The sequence below is a fragment of the Delphinapterus leucas genome, chromosome 1 (assembly GCF_059928025.1).
Source record: "Delphinapterus leucas isolate spDelLeu-1000000601 "Yukka" chromosome 1, BTC_Dleu_Yukka2, whole genome shotgun sequence".
Lineage (NCBI taxonomy): Eukaryota > Metazoa > Chordata > Mammalia > Artiodactyla > Monodontidae > Delphinapterus > Delphinapterus leucas.
The window spans coordinates 67,813,701-67,836,162 of NC_143129.1; the positions used below are offsets into that span (position 1 = coordinate 67,813,701).

Below are 22,462 nucleotides of genomic sequence, written 5' to 3' on the forward strand. Positions count from 1 at the left end.
CTGAGGAAAACCGGGAACGCTTAAGTTACCTTTCTCACGTAGATGAACCGGTGGATGGATACCTGACTAAATTTAGGCAGAATCAGGAAAAACTCTGCAAGGAAGCTCAGGAATTCCCACGGAAATGCGTCAATACTACCCCCTGGCCCCCACCACCTTGACACACAGCTCTGCAAAGTAAAGCACCCCATCATCCCTCTTGTATCTGCCTCTTCCAAAGAAGGTTCTAAGAATGGGATGCTCTCCTATTCTCAAACCAGGAATCAAATGGCAACGCAGTATAATCCCTTCATTCCCAATTAGCAAACCGGGGTTACTTATTCTCTTAAAAAGAAGAGTTTCAGGAGAGGGAGAGGACAGGGCTCAAACAGCCTAGGCGTTTAAAAGCCATTAAAGAGGAAAGTGGGTGAGAAATTAGTAAAAAGGAACAATGACCACTGAAGAGATACAAAGGCGGAAAGTAGTATAAACTGTAAAGGGGAAAAGTAACTGAGTTCAGGTTTTTCCCCAGGCATGTTGCTGCCCAGCTGGGCAAAAAAAAACCCCTCACTTTGGTTTCCTAGGGAAGTCATACAAAGATGGAATGACTACAGGTTTTGTTTTCTTTCATTCACACCCTTCGGCCTGTTACTTTTTTTACTATCTACTACACCAAGGGCTCAGTGCCTTGGCCAGCTTGAGAGCCTCACGGTTCTGAAGCAGGAACCAGGGGCGGCTCTAAGAATAGAACAGGCCTGCAGGAAAGCATTGGGAGTAGATACAGACAGAGCTTTTCATGAACCCTCTAGGGTGAGTGACTCTCTGGGGCCCCAAGGGAGAGGGGAGGGATTGCCCTTCTTGCAGGGGGGCTCCCAGGCTCTGAGCAGAAGTTCCTCACAAGAAAGATCCTCCCAGTAGCAAACACAGAAATATACAGGCCCCCAGCACAAGAAGAAACATGAGTAGAAGGTCTAAGATACAAGTAAACCAACCTCCCCTTGCTCCCCTCTTATCGGCAATTGTACCGCCCTCCACCACATGCATGAGAAATCTCTTTGGACAATGGCCAATGTGCTCCTCATGTAGATATTTGAGCGGATGACTCACAAGACGGTTTGGTTTTCTTATGGACAGTCCAGCAGTACTTTATCCCATCACTCCAGCACACCCACACTTACACCTCCAGGCCGCCTCCAGGGAGCCCAGGATGGCAGCTGCTGTGGCTCTTTCAGGAGAGATGGCTCCACGCTTACTGGCTTCCAGGCCACTTCACACAGAGAGGACCTGGGATGGCAGAAGGACCTCTTCCACCCCTCCTCCACCCCCACAGAAAGCGGGGAGTAGAAATGGTGCTCATTTCCACCCCAAGGTCAGCATGGTGTTGGTGATGAGATCAGACTGGCCCATGCTGGCCCTTCTGCAATCATCCTGCCATCCAAGCACAGGTTGTTGCGATGCAGTTTGAAGAGGACTCATAGTCCCAGATCTATCTCCTCTGGACTTCATTTTCTCCTGTGTAAAATGGGAACGAGAACTACTACACAGGGTCATTATCATGATGAAGTGAAACGTGCATGGGAAGTCTTACAAGCCAATATTGATTGATTGATTGTTCCTACTTTCCACTGATTTCACTTAATAAGGCCAAGAACTGGCTTATGCTGGCATTAGAACCTTTTTAGTAGTCAAGACCCTAAGCTAAGCAGAGATTTTGGGGGGGTCCATAGTTGCAGGTATTTTAAAGCCAAGTGAGATAGAAGAAGATTCAATATTCCTACAGAGTCTTGGTTAAACATTTTAGTGAAGGCTGGAGAAGGTTCCTGAAACAATCGACCAACACATGTCGGGGAGGGGACAGTTACAGAGAACTTAAGTCATGGTCCGTGTTCTGTTGAAGCTGACAGTCCAGTTGGGGAAATATGAAGCAAAGGTCGATTCAATACAAGAGCAAGTTAAGCAGACAGTGGTACAAGAAGTTTTATCCGTGTAGGCATGATTAATGGCCCAAGGAGCAGCACAGGCTGTAAATGTGGCTGCGTCCGAAGACCCAGGAAGGAGAAGTGATGGAGTAAGGATCGGGGGTAAGGCTGGATCAGAAGGTGGTTACATACAGTGCTCCGGAGACAGAATGTTTGATTCACATCCCCACTCTGCTCCTTATGTGACCGAGGGCAGGTAACCAACCTCTGAATTTCAGGGGCCTTGTCTGCAAAGTGAGGATAGCAACGTTTGCGTCATAGGCTTGTGTAAGAATCAAAAGAGATGTACGGTACTCAGCAGAGTCTGGCACACAATAAATGCTCGCTAAATGCAGGCCATTATTATACACGAAGCCAAGGTATTTGGAATTTATCCTGAAGAAGTAAATCCGGCAAGGAGTTTAAAGGAAAACATTTGTCCTGAATTCCCACTATGCAAACCAGAACTGCAAAGGGGCAGTCAGGCAGCCCCCGCAGTGATGCAGACATCCTTTTGCAGAGAGGGCTGGACATTAAGGGAAGGGTGACCCGGCTCAGATGGCTGGAAAGGACCCTGTGACCCTAGGAGGCCCTGGGGCAGGCACATGGAGAGTTCAGGGACATTCCCCATCTATCCCACCAGAAAGAAGGACAAAATATAGAAGAGAGCTGAGAAGATGGAAGGAAGACGTCTATTTAAGGAGCAAATGGGGGAGGGGACTGGCAGGGGAGGGAGGAGAAGACAGAGGCTAAGAGCTGGGGATAGAAAAATTCCAGACTGGTATCAGCTATAAGATCTGGCCAGAGAATGGACACGTGGTCTAAGGGAGCCTGTGATAACAGTTCCCAGCATGCTTTGCTGATTTCCCATGCCTGCCTCCGGGGTTCATGTCATTCTGAAGGCAAACTGAGATTAGTTAGCTGAAACAAAGGATGTAATAGCAGAATATAGGATAGAAGAGTGTTAAAATGAAACATTTCCCTTTTTAACTAAGAAAGAAATCCCAGAGGCTAATTGTATATATATATATCACACACACATATATATATATATTTTTTTTTGCCCCTCTACTATAAAAAAGTAAAACTTTTTAATGGCAAAAATACTATAAATGAAGTAAACAGAACACAGTAGAGCTGAAAAATTATTTGTAACACAGATGAAAAGGAGATATCTGTTATACAAAGTGCTTTCACAAAATGACAAGAACAATATATAAGAAAGGATATAAATAAGCATTTCATAGAAAGGCAAATTCAAAAAGCCAATAAACATAAAAAGATGTTCAAACTTACTAGTTGTCAGGCAACTGCAAATTAGATTAACACTGAGATTTCTCTTTATGCTTATCAGGCAGGCAAGGAGAGGGGAGAGAGAAAAAAACAGCCATTGCCATTTCAGAAACAGGAAAAAGGAACCACCACAGATTGCTGGAGGAAATATGAGTTGTACAGCCTTTTAGGAAAGTTATCTGGGAACATTTATTATATTAGATTACACAAATCTTTCGACTCAACCCCGCACTCCTGAGAATCTACTCCACAGACACACAAGCCCCGGTATATAAGGACGTGGAGGCTGACTGCAGCGCTGTTTACAGCAGCTGGAAACAAAGTGCTCTCTGCTGGAATCAAACTGCTCTCTGCAGTTTGTAATAGCGAAGAGAAATGATCAATGTGAAGCCAAAACGTCCCCTTCCATCTCAGTAGATACGTAGGAAAACCAAATAACCAGACCAGAGAAAAGTGAAAGAAACAGGGTGATTTCCTTTCGACCCCACACCCTGATTTTCTAAAGATCTTGTACAGCTCAGCATGGACTTATTTACATCCCTGGTGATAAACAATGCCCTCGGGGGGGTTATGTATTCATCACTTTTGGAAAGGAAAAAGAGATCAGGAATCAGTATTGACTGAGTGCTTACTATGTGCAGGACACATCACAGATGGAGCTCACTGAATTCTCTCAACAGCCCTGAGAAGTAGATATTATTAGATTATTAGTCCTATTTCACTAGCAATCATAGAGATAAAGTCACTTCCTCAGAGTCACATGCTGATGTAGTGGAGCTGGGTTCAAAACCAGGCCACTCTGACTGCTTAATACCCAGCCATCCTCCCTTCTATGAAATCTACTTCTACTCTAGATGTCGACGATGTAACTTCTGAACAGGGGCTGCCATTCTGAGAATGCAGCCTGACAGCTGGGCGCAATGACCTCTTTGGGAGCAGATGGGAAATGGACACTTTCCCAACGTGTAAGATCCATGCAGATCTTGGGTGTACTTTGCAGCCTGTTTCCACACCCCTCTCCCACATCATCTGGGGTGGGCCTTGCAAACTCCAGTGCTTTCAGAGGCCAGGCAGGAAATGGAAAGCGGGGGTGGGTGACCCTGCTACTCAGCTCCAGCCCACTGCCTGTCTGGGGCACACTGAGCCACTTTTCAAAAGATCATTCAAGGCCCAGCATCACCAGATGATCTGGATTTCCAAGAGATTAAAATCCAGATTTTTAAGTGCCATGTATTGATTCCGTTTTTAACATCATCTCAGTTACCAAAAAAAAAAAAAAAAAAAAAGGAAAACCTCAGTGAGGGTAGAAAATGCCTGCCTGCAGCATTTGGCCCAGTTTGCTACTTCCTGATTCAGGGGAAGAATGTTTTTACCCTATTCGATCAGTTTTCCTGGATAATCCCAGGGGGTATCTTTTGGTTTAATATATAAATGTTTTTAATTATATGTACATCATTATATCACTGTTCTTAATATTAAATAATATCAAAGGTATTATTACCTCTTCATTGAATTTTAAGGGGGATTAGAATATAGAACTCCAGATGGAAGGAGAAGACTTCAAGTTCTGTTCCTGCCCGCCAGGGCTACTAGACCCCTTAACCATTCTTAGCCTTGGTCTCCTAATCAATAAAATGGATCAGTAATACCCAACTCACAGAACAGCTGTGAAGGTTTTAAAAGACAAGCTGTGTAGTAAAGGTATTCAATAAATATTTGTTCCATTCCTTCTAAAAGACAGGCGTGAGGCTCCATAAATATTGTAAAATAGATCAATTGAGAGAGATTATGTTGCTTTACCAATGGTTTCTTCACTTGACAAAAGGATTTCCCATTGTGGGCTTCTGTCGTGCATGAAAAACATGATGATTTCCCTAAAACTTTAGTTTATGCATAACTTTTTGGGGGGTAAAAATGAACAAGCATTCTGCCCTTTCAATAGCAAAGACATCCTCGCCTGTTCTACGAGGCTGTCATAATTGGTTGGAGATGGGAGAATTGTCCTACGTATGAGAAGTAAAGAGTAATTCTGGACTTCCCTGGCGGTCCACTGGTTAAGACTCCGCACTGCCAATGCAGGGGGCACAGGTTCGATCCCTGGTTGGGGAAGATCCCGCATGCCGTGTGGCTCGGCCAAAAAAAAAAAAAAAAGTAATTCTACTGGAGCTACCTGGCACCTCTGTAAGGCCACAGTTGCTAGGGGCTCAACTACGAGAGTAGTGCTGGAAACCAAAGACTTCCTTCCTCTCATCCTCTCTCCCCAATAGTGCTGCTTAGGTTGGTCTTCAGAGCAAGCCCTGCCTTGCACCGCAGGTGAACGGTGGAGAACACAGAGCCCGTTATGCAGGGGGTCTGTATTCACCTCACCTTGCCCACAGGGGACCTGAGGCGGCACACACAGAGCGGGGAGACATTTTGGAAATCTCAGGAACAAAACTGATTATGTCATGGCTCTGTCCTTTCTGAGAGCAACACCATAGGAAACACCTGTAGAGAGCAGGAAACTAGAGGAATTAAAAATATCTGCCTGATCCCTAAAAAATAAATAAAAGAGGAAAGTAAAATGGTCTCTTTTCTTCACAGGGAAAACAAACAAGGTAATATCTGGTTTGAGCCATTTCCGCTCTGCAAAGCACATCCCTCCTGTGGGCCACACTCCCCAGGCAGACATAGGCCTGGACCACACGCTTTGACAGCCCAGGACATCCGGATGCCTGAGATGGTTGTCAATGAGGGTCCTGAGTAGGGTCCAAGTCCCCAAGCTTCAGATTTCCTTTGTAGGAGGGAGGGTTTGAGGAAGCTGAGCTCATTTCCTTGGGGAGAGGGGTAGACTCCATCTAGTTTTGGACATAAAAGGCCCTTGTGCTTTTCCTCCACAGCCTTCCCAATCCCAGGCAGTCAGTTCCTTGGAGCCCTGGAGATCAGAGATGGCAGGCCCATTCGGAAAGGATGTGATTGCTGAGCCTGCAGGACCTGGCTGAGCACAGGAGCGGATTTAAAGGTGGTAGAATTAGGAAACCTCAGATCCTACTCTCTCCCCTGCTTTCTCACGAACAGTAGGTCACCAAGCCTAGTCATCTGTCTTCTAGCTCTGTTTCCAGCCTGGCATCTTCATCTTCGCTGTGGTCACTGCTCTTAAGGGCCCCTATCATCTCTCTCTTGACTGTGGGGAGAGATAGTGGTCACGTAACTGGTCTCTTTGCCTCTGATCTTCTTCCTCTTGTCCATTCTCCCCTCTGCTGCCCACACAATCTGTCTAAAATCTGTCTGACCGTCTTTGCTTGGCTTACCTACTATAGAGTACCTCTTAGTATATAGAATGTAAGGCTCCTGTCCATCTTTCCTCCCTAGAAGATAATAATTTTTCTCAATAAGAACAGCCAACGCTTACTGAACATTTACCGTATGCCAAATACTATGTTCAGTGCTTTAAAAAGATGCTGATTGGGGCTTCCCTGGTGGCGCAGTGGTTGAGAGTCCGCCTGCCGATGCAGGGGACACGGGTTCATGCCCCGGTCTGGGAAGATCCCCCATGCCGCGGAGCGGCTGGGCCTGTGAGCCACGGCCGCTGAGCCTGCGCGTCCGGAGCCTGTGCTCCGCAGCGGGAGAGGCCACAACAGTGAGAGGCCCGAGTACCGCAAAAAAAAAAAAAAAAAAAAAAAGATGCTGACTGGATCTACCACCAACCAGCCAGGTATTATGACTGTCACAATGTAGATGAAGGAATCAGAGCTTAAGAGAGGCTAAATGAGTTGCCCAAGCTGACAAAGCTGTGGTGGACCTGGGATTCCAACCCTGGCAGCCCAACTCCACACCCCACTCTGCCCGCCGTGAACCTCTCTGCAGCCCTCTAAGCACACCACGCATTCCCATGCCTCCATGTCTTTGCACATATGCTGTTGCTCTACCTCAAATGCCTTCATCCTTATTCCTGCCACCTGGAGAGCTCTTCTTCTTCATCCAAGACCCATCTTCTTGCTACATCCTCCCAAAAGCCTTCATGGACCTCTCCCCTGGGTTGTGTCATCACAGCCAGCCATGCAAACCTCTCTCATAGCACTTCCCTTGCTACATTGAGCTGTCTGTCCCCCTCACCAGAGTATGAGCCCCTTGAAGGCATGTGCCACAGCCTTTATCTCGACTTTCCCCTATTCCTAGCAGAGTGGCTGGCATATAGTACGTGTGCAATAAATATTTATTGGTTTAAAGACACCAGCCATTGTAAAAGGTTGAGGCTGTGGCTCCTGGATCAAGTCTCTGGGCCTTGGGATCTCCATCTGTTAGATGAGAGCAGCAGTCTGCTCAGCTCCTCTCCTTTATTTCCCAAGGGACCCCAGGTCCTGTATTTTAGAAACTCCCTCCACGGGACTCCAGCATGCATCCAGGGTTGAGAACCACGGCTTTGATCTAAAGAAGACTTAGTGGAGACAAAGCCTGCCAGGGAGAGAGCCTTGCTAAGTGAAATCACACAACGTATTTATGCATGTGAAATCTGTGTAAAATGAACACCAGAAAGCATCAAAGAAGATAAACTTCCAAAGCACGGGGAGAAAATACTGACCCAGAGTTGTCATTTGGGAAGACACAGGACATTGATAGTTAATACTAAAATGCAAAGTAGCTTTAAGGTAGCAGTACACAACTATCAGATTGGCAAAATATTATAATAATAAAAAGCCAGAGCTACGAGGATTATGGGGAAAACTGTTCCCTTAAAAACCGCCGTTAGCATTACACATTGGTTAATTCTGCCCTCTCAAGACAATAATCTGGGACTATGTAACAAGAGCTTGAAAATGCTTTGTTCTATTTTTAGAATCTATGCTAAGGAAATAAAGGAAAATGCAGCTTATACAAAATCATCTATAGCATTGCTATTCACGTGAGGTGAAAACTTTAAAACCATCTGAACATTACATTTCAGAGAACAGTTGAAGTAAATTATAGACCATAAAGGCAATAAAACACCATGTTCCCATTAAAAATGACACTCAACCTTTCTAACACATGGAGATATGTATGGAACAAAAAGGAAAGAAAAGGGCTGAGAAATTCACAGCGTTCTGTACACAGTGGTGAGAGTTACACAAAAACAAACAAATACACTTCGACAAAAACTAGAAGTGAATTTGGAAAGATGGGGGAAAAAAACATAATGTCCACCAGCTTTGAAGTTGTCCACAGGTTTTGTCATTAGAAAACGTGTGCCCCCAGCTGGGGCAGCAACTGGTCGGTCCCTCTCTATGGAGGGGCAGGCCTGGTCCCAGTCTGACAAATGCTTGTATCTCTACCTAGGCCTCTTGGCTGAAAATACACTCTAGTATCTGGCTATGGTGAGGTTTCAACTTTAAAGGGGCCTGGTTCCCTTTAAACTCATATCCTCTCCAGACCAGATGATAAGGGGGATATCACTGGCTCCACGAGGAATGGAGAGTGAGGAGGGATGGGATTCAGGGGTGGGGAAATCTCCTCCCAGGTCCTGGTAACGGGGCACCACCCTCCTGTGGGAAAAGGCGCTGGTGACCGTCTGGGGGAGAGGAAGCATCTGAGGCCCACCCTCCAGATAAGGGTGGAGATGGGGGCAGAGGGCAGTCCCTCTCGGGACAAGTGGGAGAACGCCGGTCAGAGGCTCAGCCTCCTCTTGCTGGCCCAGTGATATCAGAACAGAGGGGAGCCAGGGAGCTGGTGGGTCAGGGCTGACCATGGGCCCTGCCATGCCTGCCCCCTGCCTTGCCTCACCCCTTCCCCTCGTCTTGGCTGGGCAGACCTGGCCCCATAAATGGACTAGTGACTGGGTAGTAAACGCCCCAGCGTAATGAAACTACTCGCAGGAGGCTGGGGAAGAGCAGGGAAGTTCGGGGCAGCGAGGCCAGCAGGAGCAAAGCTCCACGAGACAGAGAAGGCCGAAAGCTCGGTCGGAGTCCATCGCGTTGTGCTCTGTGTTGGCAGGAGGGGTGACATGAGTTTATCTACCCAGAAGGGGGTAACGGAAGCTGTGCCTGGGGTCAGGGGACAGCAGGAGAGTAGGAGAGCCGCGCAGCAGCACTGCCAGTGCAGAATGCTGGGTGCCCTGGGGCTCTCTTTCTAGGATGTGGCTGAGGGACAGGAGTGGCGGAAGTAGCCAGGCAAGGAGTGAAAGGCCACAGGTGGGGTGTTCAGAGCCCTCTGAGTTCCATTTCTGCCCCTGTGGCTTGGTGATCTCCAGTGCAACTTTTCCATTCTCACCCACAGCCGGAAGTGAGGCTCTGGGTCTGGGGGTGTTGTTATATACCGAGTTGTGTCCCTCAAATTCATATGTTGATGTCCTAACCCCCAGTACCTCAGAAGGAGACTGTATTTGCAGATAGGGTGTTTAAAGAGGTCAATAAGTTAAATGAGGCATTAGGGTGGGCCCCAATCCAATGTGACTGGTGTCCTTGTAAAATGAGGAGATTAGGACTCAGGGAGGGAAGACTCTGTGAAGACACAGGGAGAAGATGCCCATCTTAAACCAAGAGAAGTCCCAAGGAAACAATCATACTGATACCTTAATCTTGGACTTCTAGCCTCTAGAACAGTGAAAAAATAACTTTCTGGGTTTAAGCCCCCCAGTCCATGGTACTTTGTTCTGGCATCCCTAGCAGACTAATACAGGCATTGCACCTGGCCTGTGGAGGCTGCCTCTGGGGCTGAGCCCCCATGTTCTCCTTGCCCTGTCATGCTATGTATACTCTTTTTTTTTTTGCAGTACGCGGGCCTCTCACTGTTGTGGCCTCTCCCGTTGCGGAGCACAGGCTCCGGACACGCAGGCTCAGCGGCCATGGCTCACGGGCCCAGCCGCTCCGCGGCATGTGGGATCTTCCCGGACCGGGGCACGAACCCGCGTCCCCTGCATCAGCAGGCGGACTCTCAACCACTGCGCCACCAGGGAAGCCCTATGTATATATACTCTTGCTCACAGCATGCTGTCAGGGTAAAAGCACCTTGAATCCTTTTTCCCTACTCTATAGAAACTGCCCAGGGACTTCCCTGGTGGACCAGTGGTTAAGACTCCACCCTTCCAATGCAGGGGGCACGGGTTCCATCCCTGGTCCAGGAACTAAGATGTCGCATGCCGCAAGGCGCGGCCAAAAAAAGAAAAACTGCCTAACTTCACACAAGCAGAGCCATTGGCTGGGCTGCAATTACTGGGCCCTCTCCCCTCAGTGCTCTGTTAGTTGGTGCTTTTGCTTCTAAAACTCAAAACAGTTCACTGGACAGAGGGGGAATCCCTATAGCTCCTGAACTTTGCCCTTGACTGTGGCTGGAACAGAGCTCTTGCATGGAGGCACAGGGCAGTGGTCTCCCTGGTGTGGACGGCAGGTCTTTCCTCAGGACCCAGGCCTCCTGGTGGGCCCCTGGGGTGTCAGGCCAGGGACGGACCCACATGCTAGAGTCAGGAAGTCCTGCCCACCCCACTGGTTGCCTCTTTGTAGCTTCAAACACGGCCTGTGCCTCTGAGCAGTGATCTGGGCAGGGCCCAACCTGGCCTCTCATCTGTAACAGCTGCTCTGAGCTTCAAAGAAAAGCCACAAGAAGAGCAGGAAGCAGAGGCCCAAGGGGAGTGCACGCCCCACAGATCTCTCACCCCTACCCTGCCCCACACGCTCCAGAGCGCCTGCTTCTCTTTGAGGCACCAAGTTATTTCCAGATATTTCCCTATGTTTTCCAAAACACAGAGGTGAAAACACCTTGCATCTGTCCAGTCCTTTCTACCTCTTCCAAGTCCTTGGCGATGAACACATTAACTCATTTAATCCCCCCAATAAGCCAGGCAGGGACAGAATTATCATCCTGGTGAGAGCCCCGAATCTTGGGCCATTGATTCAAGACCACACAGCAATTTCCACAGCAATGGAATTTGGTCCACAGCCCTGAACTCCTGCACCACCATGCCTGGCTTCTTCCAGCTAGACTGTAACACTCACCTGGTTCTCCTCCACCACACGCATACACAATGTACCTGCACAGGTGCCCAGGAGGCACAGGTGAGCTGCTCTTCATTATAGACACAAGAAACCCAGGCCCACATCTGATGCCCTTTCAATGCTATGGCCACACCTGGGCATCCCCATCAGCACACAGGCCCCTGGGAACCGTGCTGCCTCTTTTTTTAGTCCTCAGCTAGGGCTTAGGTAGAAAGTTCTCGGTCTGTGAGGAAGGGTCCCCGCTCAATCTCCTCTCTCCGCCTCCGCCCCCAGTCCTTTCCGAAGCCCACCTTGCCTGGTTGTTAGTCCAGGCGACTGAACAGCCCCCTAAAGGTCTCTCTCCAATCCATTCTCTGGGGACCATAGCCACAGTGAACTTTCTAAAGTGTAAATCTTATCACCTAACCCCTGTCCCCCATAGCCTGGGGAATAAAGCAAGTGGCAACACAAAGAGGTGGCTTTGGAGAGCTTGAACATTCCCTGTAATCTCAGCAGCCACGCCAAATACATACCCAGTTTAAGTTAAGAAGTGTGCCTGCCCTACAGGTTCAGCTTCAAGGCTAGCCCCGTAAGCACTCCCTGTGCAACAGGACTGTGTCTCCAGAGGCCTCTGTGTGGAAATCCTGGAGCTTCCGAGGTCAAGTTTTAGGGAGTCAAGCATGGCCTACCCACTAAATCCAACTGTACTTCCAATGCCCTCCTCTCTCCTGCCTCTCCTTCCAGCTGCAACATCCTTGTCTTCCCTCTTCAGCTCTCCAGCCCCTCCTCAACCTTCCTCCTTTGGGAAGTCTTTCCTGCCCCCAGGTCATACCCAAATCTGTGTCCTGAGCACAGATTTATCAGCATACTTGACCAAACTCTTATAATCACCTGTTATCCTTCTGATTCCCTTACTAGACCGCAGGCTCTCCAAGGGCAGGATCCCAGTTGTATTCCCTTTTGTGTCCAGAATTCTCAGCAGAGAACCTTACACAGTGGGCACTCCTGAAATCCTTATGAAGTGAGGGAGTGAGTGGGTGACTGTTTCTCCTCCCTAACCCAGACCACTCTTGCCCACCACAGCAAGGGATTTCCTAGGAGCGGGTCGTTGCTTCCTAGAGGCCAGCCCAAGCAGGCTCTTCTGCTTCCATCCTTGATGGTGGGTGAGGTTCTGGGTGACCCCAGGCTCACTCTGCCCTGCCCCCATCTCGCTGGTCCATAATTTCCCCCTATCATCTACAGCTGCTCCAGCAGGAAGTCCAGATGGTTGCTTCATTTCCCAGGGTGTCCACACCCCTTTCCTGCCCTCCCCTCCCCCTCCCTGTTGGCAGGATGGGGAACCCACAGGAGTACAGTGGGAAGATGGGGCTCTGTGCTGAACCAGCCTCCACCTCACGTTGTCTTCCCGGCACACCTCGCTAAGTCTGCAATTTGTGTACCAGATACAGTGAGCCTTTGCAGAAGGAAGGCAGTCCAGGGCTAATTTGGCAACATTTACCAAGAACCATATCCTTTGGCCTAATAATTCCACTCCTGGGAATTGCTTCCAAAGAAACTATTCAAGAGAAGAAAAAAAGATACATGTACTGTTTATAGCTATGTTATTTACAATAAGGAGAAAAGGGAAGCAAATGCCATGTCCCAAAATAGAAAAATGATTAAATGATGTTATATTTGTGTAATAGAATATCATGCAGACATTTTAAGTGAAAATGTGACTCTGTAGAACAAGGATATTGTCTTGGAAATAGCATTAGGTGAAAAGATACAGTACAGAGTTGTATAGACACTTATAATTTTGTAAGAATTACATATGGCTAAAAATAATGACATAGTCGTTATATTAAGTAGTATTGTCTTTTTCTCCCAGTTTTTTTTTTTTAATGATAAAGGGGGTAAAATGGAGGATCAGAAGGGAGCAAGAAAAAGAGAAAAAATTTAGCTGTGTTAGGATGATAATTCTAACAATTTTACCTTAAAATGTTTAACATTAGGTTAATAATGAAGTAATATTTTAAAACTAAAGGGAAACCCCTGAACACCAAGTCCTAGGATTTTCAAAAAAGGATCTTTTTGTTGGTTGTGGTCTTATCATTGTTTTTAAAATAATAACAAGAACATGCCTCATTCAGACATTCCCAGTGTGTGGCTGTGCATCTATAAATTAATCTGATGTGGGACCCACGACCTGATTGCCACTAAAAGCACTTAAAAGACCTTTGCCTAATGGACAAATAATTCTGTCCCCTCTCCCTCCTTTCTCTGAACCTCGGCTACCACATCCCAGCCTCAGGTGACAGTCTAGAAGTACTGAGGCCCATTCTCTTGAGGCCTCCATTCCCGGAGCTGAGAGAGGGTTAGGGGAAAGGAGATGTGATCACACAGAGAGTCCTGGAGAGGTCATCTGGGCAGGATGAAAAACTTTAAGTCCTACATTTGTGGGATACAGAGATAAAGCCTGAGACTGAACCTTTTTTTTTTTTTTTTTTTTTTAAAGAAAAGGGTTAGGTTACGGGAAGCTTGTGGTCAGCTAAAACTCCCAGCCCTCTGCACATAAACTGGTCCTTCACTAACTTTAGTCGTCCTGATGTTCCTCAAATGTGAGGGATGTCCACAGCATTGTCCTTGGCCTGCTCCTTGCTTCACAGTGGCCTCTCACTGCTCGGGCTGCAGAGGCCACTTCTGTGCAGATGACTGCTGAACCCATCTCAGCCCAATGCCCTTCCACGCTCCAGTTTTGAATTTCCAATTCTGAATGTCCCGTCAAGGCCTCAACCGAAATGCAGCCTCTCCGCCACCCAAGCCAGCCCAATCCTTCTCCTTGCTCCCGGACTGAAAATGCAGTCACGCTGATCACTTTCTCTCGAACCCTAACACCCATGGCAGCCTCCCACCAAATGCCAAATACTGCGAGTCCTTGCCTCAGTTTATTCCACAGTTTCATTGCCTTTCCAATCTCAAGGCCCTCTCTCATTGGTGCTTTAGCCTCTCAACTGGTATTCCAGCCTCTGGAGTCTCCCACCTACTCATCCTGCACACTGGGGCCAGGTGAACGGGCCTCCAGCGCTCCTTTGATTCCGGAAGCCCCCTTTTCAAAGACCCTCAGTACCCACTGAAGAAAGCCCACGTTATCACACTGTCTTTCTGGTCCGTGCACAGTGTAGTTTTATCCTCTCTTTGGCAGTTTCACTCACGCACACATGTGTGCACACATGCCCACTCGGTCACTGAGGGTACTCATAGCTCCCCACTCCCCCAATTTATCACTTAGCTGCCCACTACTGTTACTTCTTTGCCCTTCACTATAGCTACCTGCTTAGAAACAAACTCCTGGTTTTCAGTGCCCACTGTGAACTCACCCTCTCCCATGAAGCCTTCTCCAGTTGCACCAGCTGAGCATGATCTGTCTCTGAGAAAGACCCCCAGACCTGTGGTCTTGTCACTTACATGACACTTCATACCCGGTACCCTGTATTTATTTGGAGATGCATCGTATCACTTCCCTGCACCGCTACTAAACCTTCAGCTTATTGAGATCCTATTTTTATATCTGACTCCCTCTGAGGATCCAGACAGCATCTTTCACACAGTGGGTCCGATAAATATATGTGGAATTGACTGAACAAATGAGTGTGTATTTCCAAGCCAGGTCTGGCCTACGCTGGTGCCTGACATTCCAAAGCTAAGCAGAGGGCTTGACGTTCATTCCTGTTTAATTTCGTTATGTTGGTTTTGGCCCCGGCATACCATCCTATATAAATCATTTTGAACTTGAATATGTCATCTATCATATTAACTATCCCAGCTGTGGGTCATCTGGTTTCTTTCTATTTTTCATCCAAGTCATTAACAAAAATGTTTAACAAGCCAGGGCCAACAACAGAGCCCGGTGGCCTGCCCTTGGAGACTTCCCTTGGGAAGGACCTGGGATGCAAAGTGCAATGAAGCTGGGCTTCCCTGGTGGCGCAATAGTTGAGAATACGCCTGCCAATGCAGGGGACACGGTGTTCGAGCCCTGGTCTGGGAAGATCCCACATGGTGTGGAGCAACTAAGTCCTCGTGCACCACAACTACTGAAGCCCATGAGCCTAAAGCCCATGCTCCGCAACAAGAGAAGCCACCGTAATGAGAAGCCTGTGCACGGCAACAAAGAGCCCCCGCTCCCTGCAACTAGAGAAAGCCCATGTGCAGCAACAAAGACTCAATGCAGCCAAAAATAAAATAAATAAATTTATTAAAAAAAAAAAAGTACAGTGAAGCTACGCTAGGAGTTAGGTAGCTCAACCACCTCTGAGTCCATCTTACCAAAACCCCTTACTTGCATTACTTACTGCAAGTAATTATTTTGGCAGGATGAATTCAGAGCAGGTTGAGCTACCCTGACTATTTGAGAAACCAGAAAACCCTTGCTGGCATATGAAGGCACTTAATTCCTTCAGCACAGCAGGAAGCTCGGGATTGATGTCAAACTGAGACTGATGTCAGCTGAGAAGGGCTCTGAATGGTTAGCTTCTCAGTCTCCAATCCCTGCAGCTGCCTTTGCAATCACAGAATCCCACCCTGTTCAGCTCCCCAGCAGGGGACTCCCATGCAGGCGTGAAAGGTGAGGACAGGTCAGGGAAGGGGTGACCAATGTAAGCAAGAAGGAGAAAGAGGAAGGGATGCCATACTTCAGTTGGACTGTCTTCTTCCCTTTTCCTACCTCCTCATTTCACCTGCTCTACCAGGGTGAACCACAGAATACACTTGCTGTCTCCCTTTCTTTGAAATGCATTTATTGAGCCAATAATACTCCCTTCTTCTTGCAGGCCCTGGATGCGCTGTGAGCCTGCAGCTGCTGTTCCATGCCTAAGGCTCCCCCGGGGCTGTTTCCTTGGTTCTAGTCTGGACTTCTGTGGGTACTGTTCCAGCACTGCCTCCGAGGACCAACCGCATACAGAAGTCCAGAGAGCTCCACCAGCAGAGGTCAGCATGCAGCGGGCACTAACCACCCTTCCACCCAACACTCTCAGGCTGGAGAACTTCAGCCCATCCTGGGTCCCAGTCAAAGCTGCACCGAAAGCAAAAGAGGCCATTCTCTTTTAAATGACTATAAAAACTTTATTCAACAATCATATCACATCAGCTACGCGCCAGGCGCTGTTCTAAACACTTTACACAGATACAGTTGGCCCTTTGTATCCACAGGTTCTGTATCCTTAGATTCAACCACTGTGAGTCAAAAATATTCAGAAACAAATGTTCAGAAAGTTCCAAAAAGCAAAACTTGAATTTGCCACGGGTCAGCAACTATTTACACAGCATTTACATTGTGTTGGGTATTATAAGTAATCTAGAGATGATTTCAAGCATATGGGAGAATGTGTGTAGGTTATATGTAAACACCATGCCATTTTATATAAGGACTTGAGCATCCACAGAATCTGAGGGGGGTGGGGTCCTGGAACCAATCCCCTGTAGATACTGAGGTACATTGGTATTAATTCATTTAAGCCTCACAATTCAATCATGTAGGTACTATGATTATTTTCCATTTTTACAGATGGGAAAACCAAGGCACAGAGAGGCCACAAGCTAGTAGCTGGCAAAGTCAGGATTCAAATCCAGCTGTCTGGCTCCTGGATCTGTGCTCTTAACCCCTACGTTGTGCTACCTTGAAGCAATATGAAGCAATATGAAGCATTCCTGCGTTCATTCAAAAGGGTGTGTTGATACATACAGTTGACCCTTGAACAACGAAAGGGTTAGAAACCCCCTCCTTCCCCCAAAGTCAATAATCTGTGAAAATCCATGTATAACTTTATAGTCAACCCTCTGTATCCAAAGTTCTAAACTCACGGGTTCAACTAACCGTGGATCATGTAGGACTATAGTACGATGCACTTAGTGAAAGAAATCCAAGTATAAGTGGACCCATGCAGTTCAAACCCATGTTGTTCAAGGTTCAACTGTACTATGTGCATTGTAGCATACTAGAGCCAACGATGGGAATTTTTAGAGCTTTAAATTAAGAGATATGGGAAAGTGCTTTGACAAAAAAGCACGGCAGAATTGTAAAGTATTTTCCTTATCACCACTGCACAAATCAAAGCCTCTTTTGTGTGTCCTTTTTGGTCCATAATGGAAGCCTTAGCTTTGCTCATATTCTCCAACATCACCTTCTTTGTACTCCCTCTGCCACCTTCTATTAGGCAAACAGAACACCAGAGCTTTCTTACAGAAGACACTCAGGGTTGTTACAATTTTGCACAATCTCCATGTAATGGATATTAATAATCATACCACCATGACTTTATGGGATATTTTATATATATGGGATATAAAGTACCTTAAAGTACTTTATAAAAGTATCTTGGGCTTCCCTGGTGGTGCAGTGGTTAAGAACTCACCTGACAATGCAGGGGACACAGTTTGAGCCCTGGTCCGGGAACATCCCACATGCCATGGAGCAACTAAGACCGTGTGCCACAACTATTGAGCATGCACTCTAGAGCCCACGAGCCACAACTACTGAGCCTGTGTGCCACAACTACTGAAGCCCACACACCCAGAGCCCGTGCTCCACAACAAGAGAAGCCACGGCAATGAGAAGCCTGCACATCGCAATGAAGAGTAGGCCCCGCTCGCAGCAACTAGAGAAAGCCCGCACACAGCAACGAAGACCCAATGCAACCAAAAATAATAAATAAAATAAATAAATTTTTTAAAAAGTATCTTATTTATGATGCATGATCTTACTTTCTTTTCAAAATAGCTCTATAAGGTAGGGAAAGCAGGTACCAGTTTTACAGACAGAGGGACCAACAAGAACCCTAAGGCTAGTCACTGACTCTGGACCTGAAACTCAGGTCTCATGGTTTATCTCTCTACACAGCAACACCCTTGGCCTATCCCAGATGCAATCAACCAACAAAGGAAACCTAAAAAGAACAGAGGGCAGAAGGCAACCTGGTGTTTCCATTTCCTTCAAATTCCATTGCCTAATGTCCATGTTATTCACAGGCTGACTTTCACTAACCCCTTCCTTAGGCACCAAGGGCAGGGCTTATTTACAGGCTTATAGGGGAAGAGAAGGCAATTCCGAGTGTTATATAACTACATGTAGAAAAAGGCATAGATTCCCTATTCACTATGGGGGAGCACTTCCAAATCAAAAAGGATGCCTGTAAGCCGTCTCTCTTGATGGCATGGCCTATGGTATTGGCTGTTCTGGGGCTAAGATATTTGAGAAACATTTTGAACAGCTGCACCTAATGGCTTATGTCTATTTCACTGATTCTTTGTGGTTTTTTTTGCAGTACGCAGGCCTCTCACCACTGTGGCCTTTCCCGCTGCAGAGCACAGGCTCCGGATGCACAGACTCAGTGGCCATGGCTCACGGGCCCAGCCTCTCCGCGGCATGTGGGATCTTCCCGGACCAGGGCATGAACCCGTGTCTCCTGCATCGGCAGGCGGACTCTCAACCACTACACCACCAAGGAAGCCCTTCATTGATATTTTAACCTATAGAAATGGGGCATATATTCTATTCACCCTCTGACTTCCCTTTCAAACCTACCTACTCCTCCTTATCACATCTCAAAGCATGAAAAATAACTGAAATCACCAAAAACATTTTTTTGTGCCTGCAAAGCAGCTTTCGTTTTAATCAGGAAGGACATCTCTTACCATGAGAATTTTGTTAAGTCTCAAGTGAGTGAGCCCGGAGTGGCACAGATAAATGCTTTCTTCCTCAGCCTTCACACCTTTGTCAGCCTGAAAGACACAAGTCTTACTTCCAGACCAACTCAAAGATCATCTGCTCTGTGAAGTCTTCTAAGATTCCACCAGGACCCAAAGGATGGTCACGAAATGTATCTAGCTCTCATCATGTGGGGCATGTGGGAGGATTGCACTTCCTCATCCCTGTGGTCGAGTTGATGTGGCTCGTTCCAACCCTTCCAGGCCAGAGCCACGGCCGGGGCAAGTCCTTTGGAACCCTCCCTCCCCCTGCTATGATAACTGACAATGTTCCATATGGTGGCTGCTCTGTCAACCTGGGTCCCACAGGGAGGACGACAGTGACATGGAGCAGAGTCCCCAGCCAAGCCTCCGCAGAGTGAGAAACAAGCCTTCATTGTTTTCAACAAGTAAGACTATGGAATTGTTTTACAGTGACGCTAGCCTGCCTAGACCGCTACAATCACCTGTCCTCACTTGTCCAATTGGACTGCTTACACACTGACTTTACAGAGCCCATCACATCGTTCTGCAATCATTGTTTCCATTTCTGCCCTGCTCTCTTCCTCCAGACTGTATGGATCTTGAGAACAGGCACTGTATCTTATAAATTCTCATTTGGTAGCTGCTCAGTACATGTTCTTAAATGAATGAATGGAAGAATGCATGAATAAGGTACTTGATCACAGAATATCAAATGAGATCACATAAAATGTAATTCTATAATCTTTTTCTTTTGCGGTACGCGGGCCTCTCACTGTTGTGGCCTCTCCCGTTGCGGAGCACAGGCTCCGGATGCGCAGGCTCAGCAGCCATGGTTCACGGGCCCAGCCGCTCCACGGCATGTGGGATCTTCCCGGACCGGGGCATGAACCCGCGTCGCCTGCATCGGCAGGCGGACTCTCAACCACTGCGCCACCAGGGAAGCCCTAATTCTATAATCTTGCTAGGCACAATCTTCTCTGAGGGTGGAGATGATCCCAGATAATCTTTTTTTTTTTTTAATTTTTGGTCACACCCCAAGGCATGTGGGATTTTAGTTCCCTGGCCAGGGACTGAACCCGCACACCCTGCATTGGAAAGCAGAGTTTTAACCACTGGACCAGCAGGGAAGTCCTGATCCCAGATAATCTTAAGTAGCTCTTCATCCTGAAATCATCCTGGCTTATCAGTGTGGGTCCTAAATCCAATGACACATGTCCCTATGAGAGACTCACAGAGCAGGTGAAGTGAACAAGAGGCAAAGATTAGAGTGGCCACAAGCCAAGAAAGCCACAACCACCAGGAGCTATAGGAGGTGTGGAATGGATTCTCCCCTAGGGTCTCCTGTGACACCTTGATTTCAGATATCTGGCCTCCAGAACTGTGAGAGAATAGATTTCTGTGACCTCATTTGTGGTCATGTGTTATGACAGCCCTAGCAAACTCATGCATCTGCCAACTCCACTGGTTTTAGATGCCCATCTGGGCAGCACTTTGGCATTCAGTCTATAGTAGCCTGGAGCACTGGGATCCCTCTGAGTCTCCCATGCATTTCCACAAGGGCTTGGAATCATCCTTGTTCCTCTCCTCCCAAGTACTTCAATTCAGGCTTTTGTGAGGGGATTCAGGCATGACTAGGCAGCAGGGGCCAAGGACTCCTCCAGAGAGACCCCTTGAGGGCATCACAGAAAGGAAGGCTAGTAGGACAGGGTGTAGTACTGCCCCTGGTGCGGTGGGGCCCTCCCAGACTTAGCTCCAGATCTCTTGGCACTTGTTGCTTAGAACAATGATAAAGGGGCTTCCCTGGCGGCGCAGTGGTTAAGAATCCGCCTGCCCATGCAGGGGACACCGGTTCAAGCCCTCGTCCAGGAAGATTCCACATGCCGCAGAGCAGCTAAGCCCATGTGCCACAACTACGGAGCCCACATGCCACAACTACTGAAGCCTGCACTCCTAGAGGCCATGCTCCACAACAAGAGAAGCCACCGCAACGAGAAGCCTGCGCACCGCAGTGAAGAGCAGCCCCCACTCGCCACAACCAGAGAAAGCCCGCACGCAGCAACGAAGACCCAACACAGCCAAAAATCAAATAAGTTAAAAAAAAAACACCCTTAAAAAAAAGAGAAACCAGATGGAATAGGACTTTATGAGGATTAAAAAGATAAACTTATGCAAAACTTCTGTATATAAGTAGGCATTCAACAAGTGGTAGTGATTACCATGCAGCAAGCTTTAGGTTTCTCCCACACTGACATCAGTATGGATGCTCAGAAATGGATTTCCCATTATCCATCAAAACATATCTCGAAAGCAAGACAAGCCAGAAGCCTGAAGCCTGGAAATGTATTTCAGAGATGGAGGCGGGGGTGTGTGTGTGGTGTGCGTGGCCCCATCAAGGTGGGAGAACTGTCCATCTGGCTCATGTGCTTGGAATGAACTATGGAGGGTAAGGGTCTAGCAGGGAGGCCCCAAGGAAGCTGGAAGCCCTCTATGGCATGTTGAGAGATATAAATTCTCTGTGACCTCTGGTGTGGGTGCTTGGGTTGTTTAACAGCAAGCCACAAGGCTCAGCTTCTCGTTTATGTTGCACTGTTTCGCTGGGCCCAGCCCAGGCTGATGCACGTGGCTGGCTGCTGTTCCTGGGCCCACCTCAGCTTGTCCCTGTTCTGCCTTTGGACAAAAAGGAGAAATGCTGGCTTCTTGGAGCATGCACAGGATGTGTGATCACGGTGGGAGGAATGAGTGGGGCTGCAGGTGGAGGTGTGAATTGAAAGAGGAGGTTTTTGGGTGAATGTGGTTTATTCCCAGAGGCCTCTTTCTGCCAGAGAAGGCAAGAGGGCCTTGGGGGGTGACCAAAGGCATTCCCTTGGGGCCTGGAGCCTATTTCAAATTAGATATCCTCAGCAAAAGCTTTTAAGTGCAGGTCCCAGGCCGAGTGTGCTAATCACTGGGTTGAGATCCCCTGTTAGCTGTGCACCACCAGGGCTGCCAGGGGGCCTGGGAAGAGCCACACTTGTTGGGAGAATCCCCAGCACAGGAAGCAAGTTCTCTCTAGCTTCCATTAGAGAAGCTGACTTTGAACTCCCACACACCTGAGAGCTTATCAGGATACAATCTTGTATTTTTTTCTGTTGTGTCATATGTGTATATCTTGTTTCCCCAAACAGAAGAGAGCTCCTTTTATGGCAGGAACTGTAACTTATATTTCTCTTATCCCTCATCTAGTCCCCCAACTTCAAATACCTTTATCTTGCTTTATCCTCCAGAAACGAACCGCTGGTAACTCATACCATGTTGTTGCTAGCATCAGTGCTTTGCTCGCCATTCCCTCTGACTGGAAGGCTCTTCCCAAATGTCTGCACTTGATCAACTCCTACGCATCCCTCCAGACTCCACTTAGAAACATCTCTCACAGGAAGCCCCCTGAACCCCAGGCGGGGTATGGCACCTCTCCTCTGTCCACATGAACTCAAACTCCTGTTCTCCACACGCCTGTAGGTGGTTGCCCCCCTTCTTAGACCTGAGCTCTTCAGAGACCAGCAGGGTGAAACATTCATCTTCGTATCTCCACTGCCTGCCGAGTATCTCCACTGCCTGCCAGGCAGT

General features: G+C 47.7%; 1 protein-coding gene across 4 annotated transcripts in view; it reads right to left on the reverse strand.

The window, feature by feature from the left end:
* Positions 1-22,462, reverse strand: part of RCSD1 (RCSD domain containing 1) — a 70,928-nt gene that overhangs the window by 39,849 nt on the left and 8,617 nt on the right. For 2 of the 4 annotated variants that reach the window (XM_022560189.2, XM_022560187.2), the window contains exon 4: positions 18,824-18,910. The exons of the other annotated variants lie outside the window; for them this stretch is intronic. In XM_022560189.2, the coding sequence (XP_022415897.1) occupies positions 18,824-18,910 (87 nt within the window). The remainder of the gene's footprint in view (positions 1-18,823; positions 18,911-22,462) is intronic. 4 annotated transcript variants of the gene reach the window in all.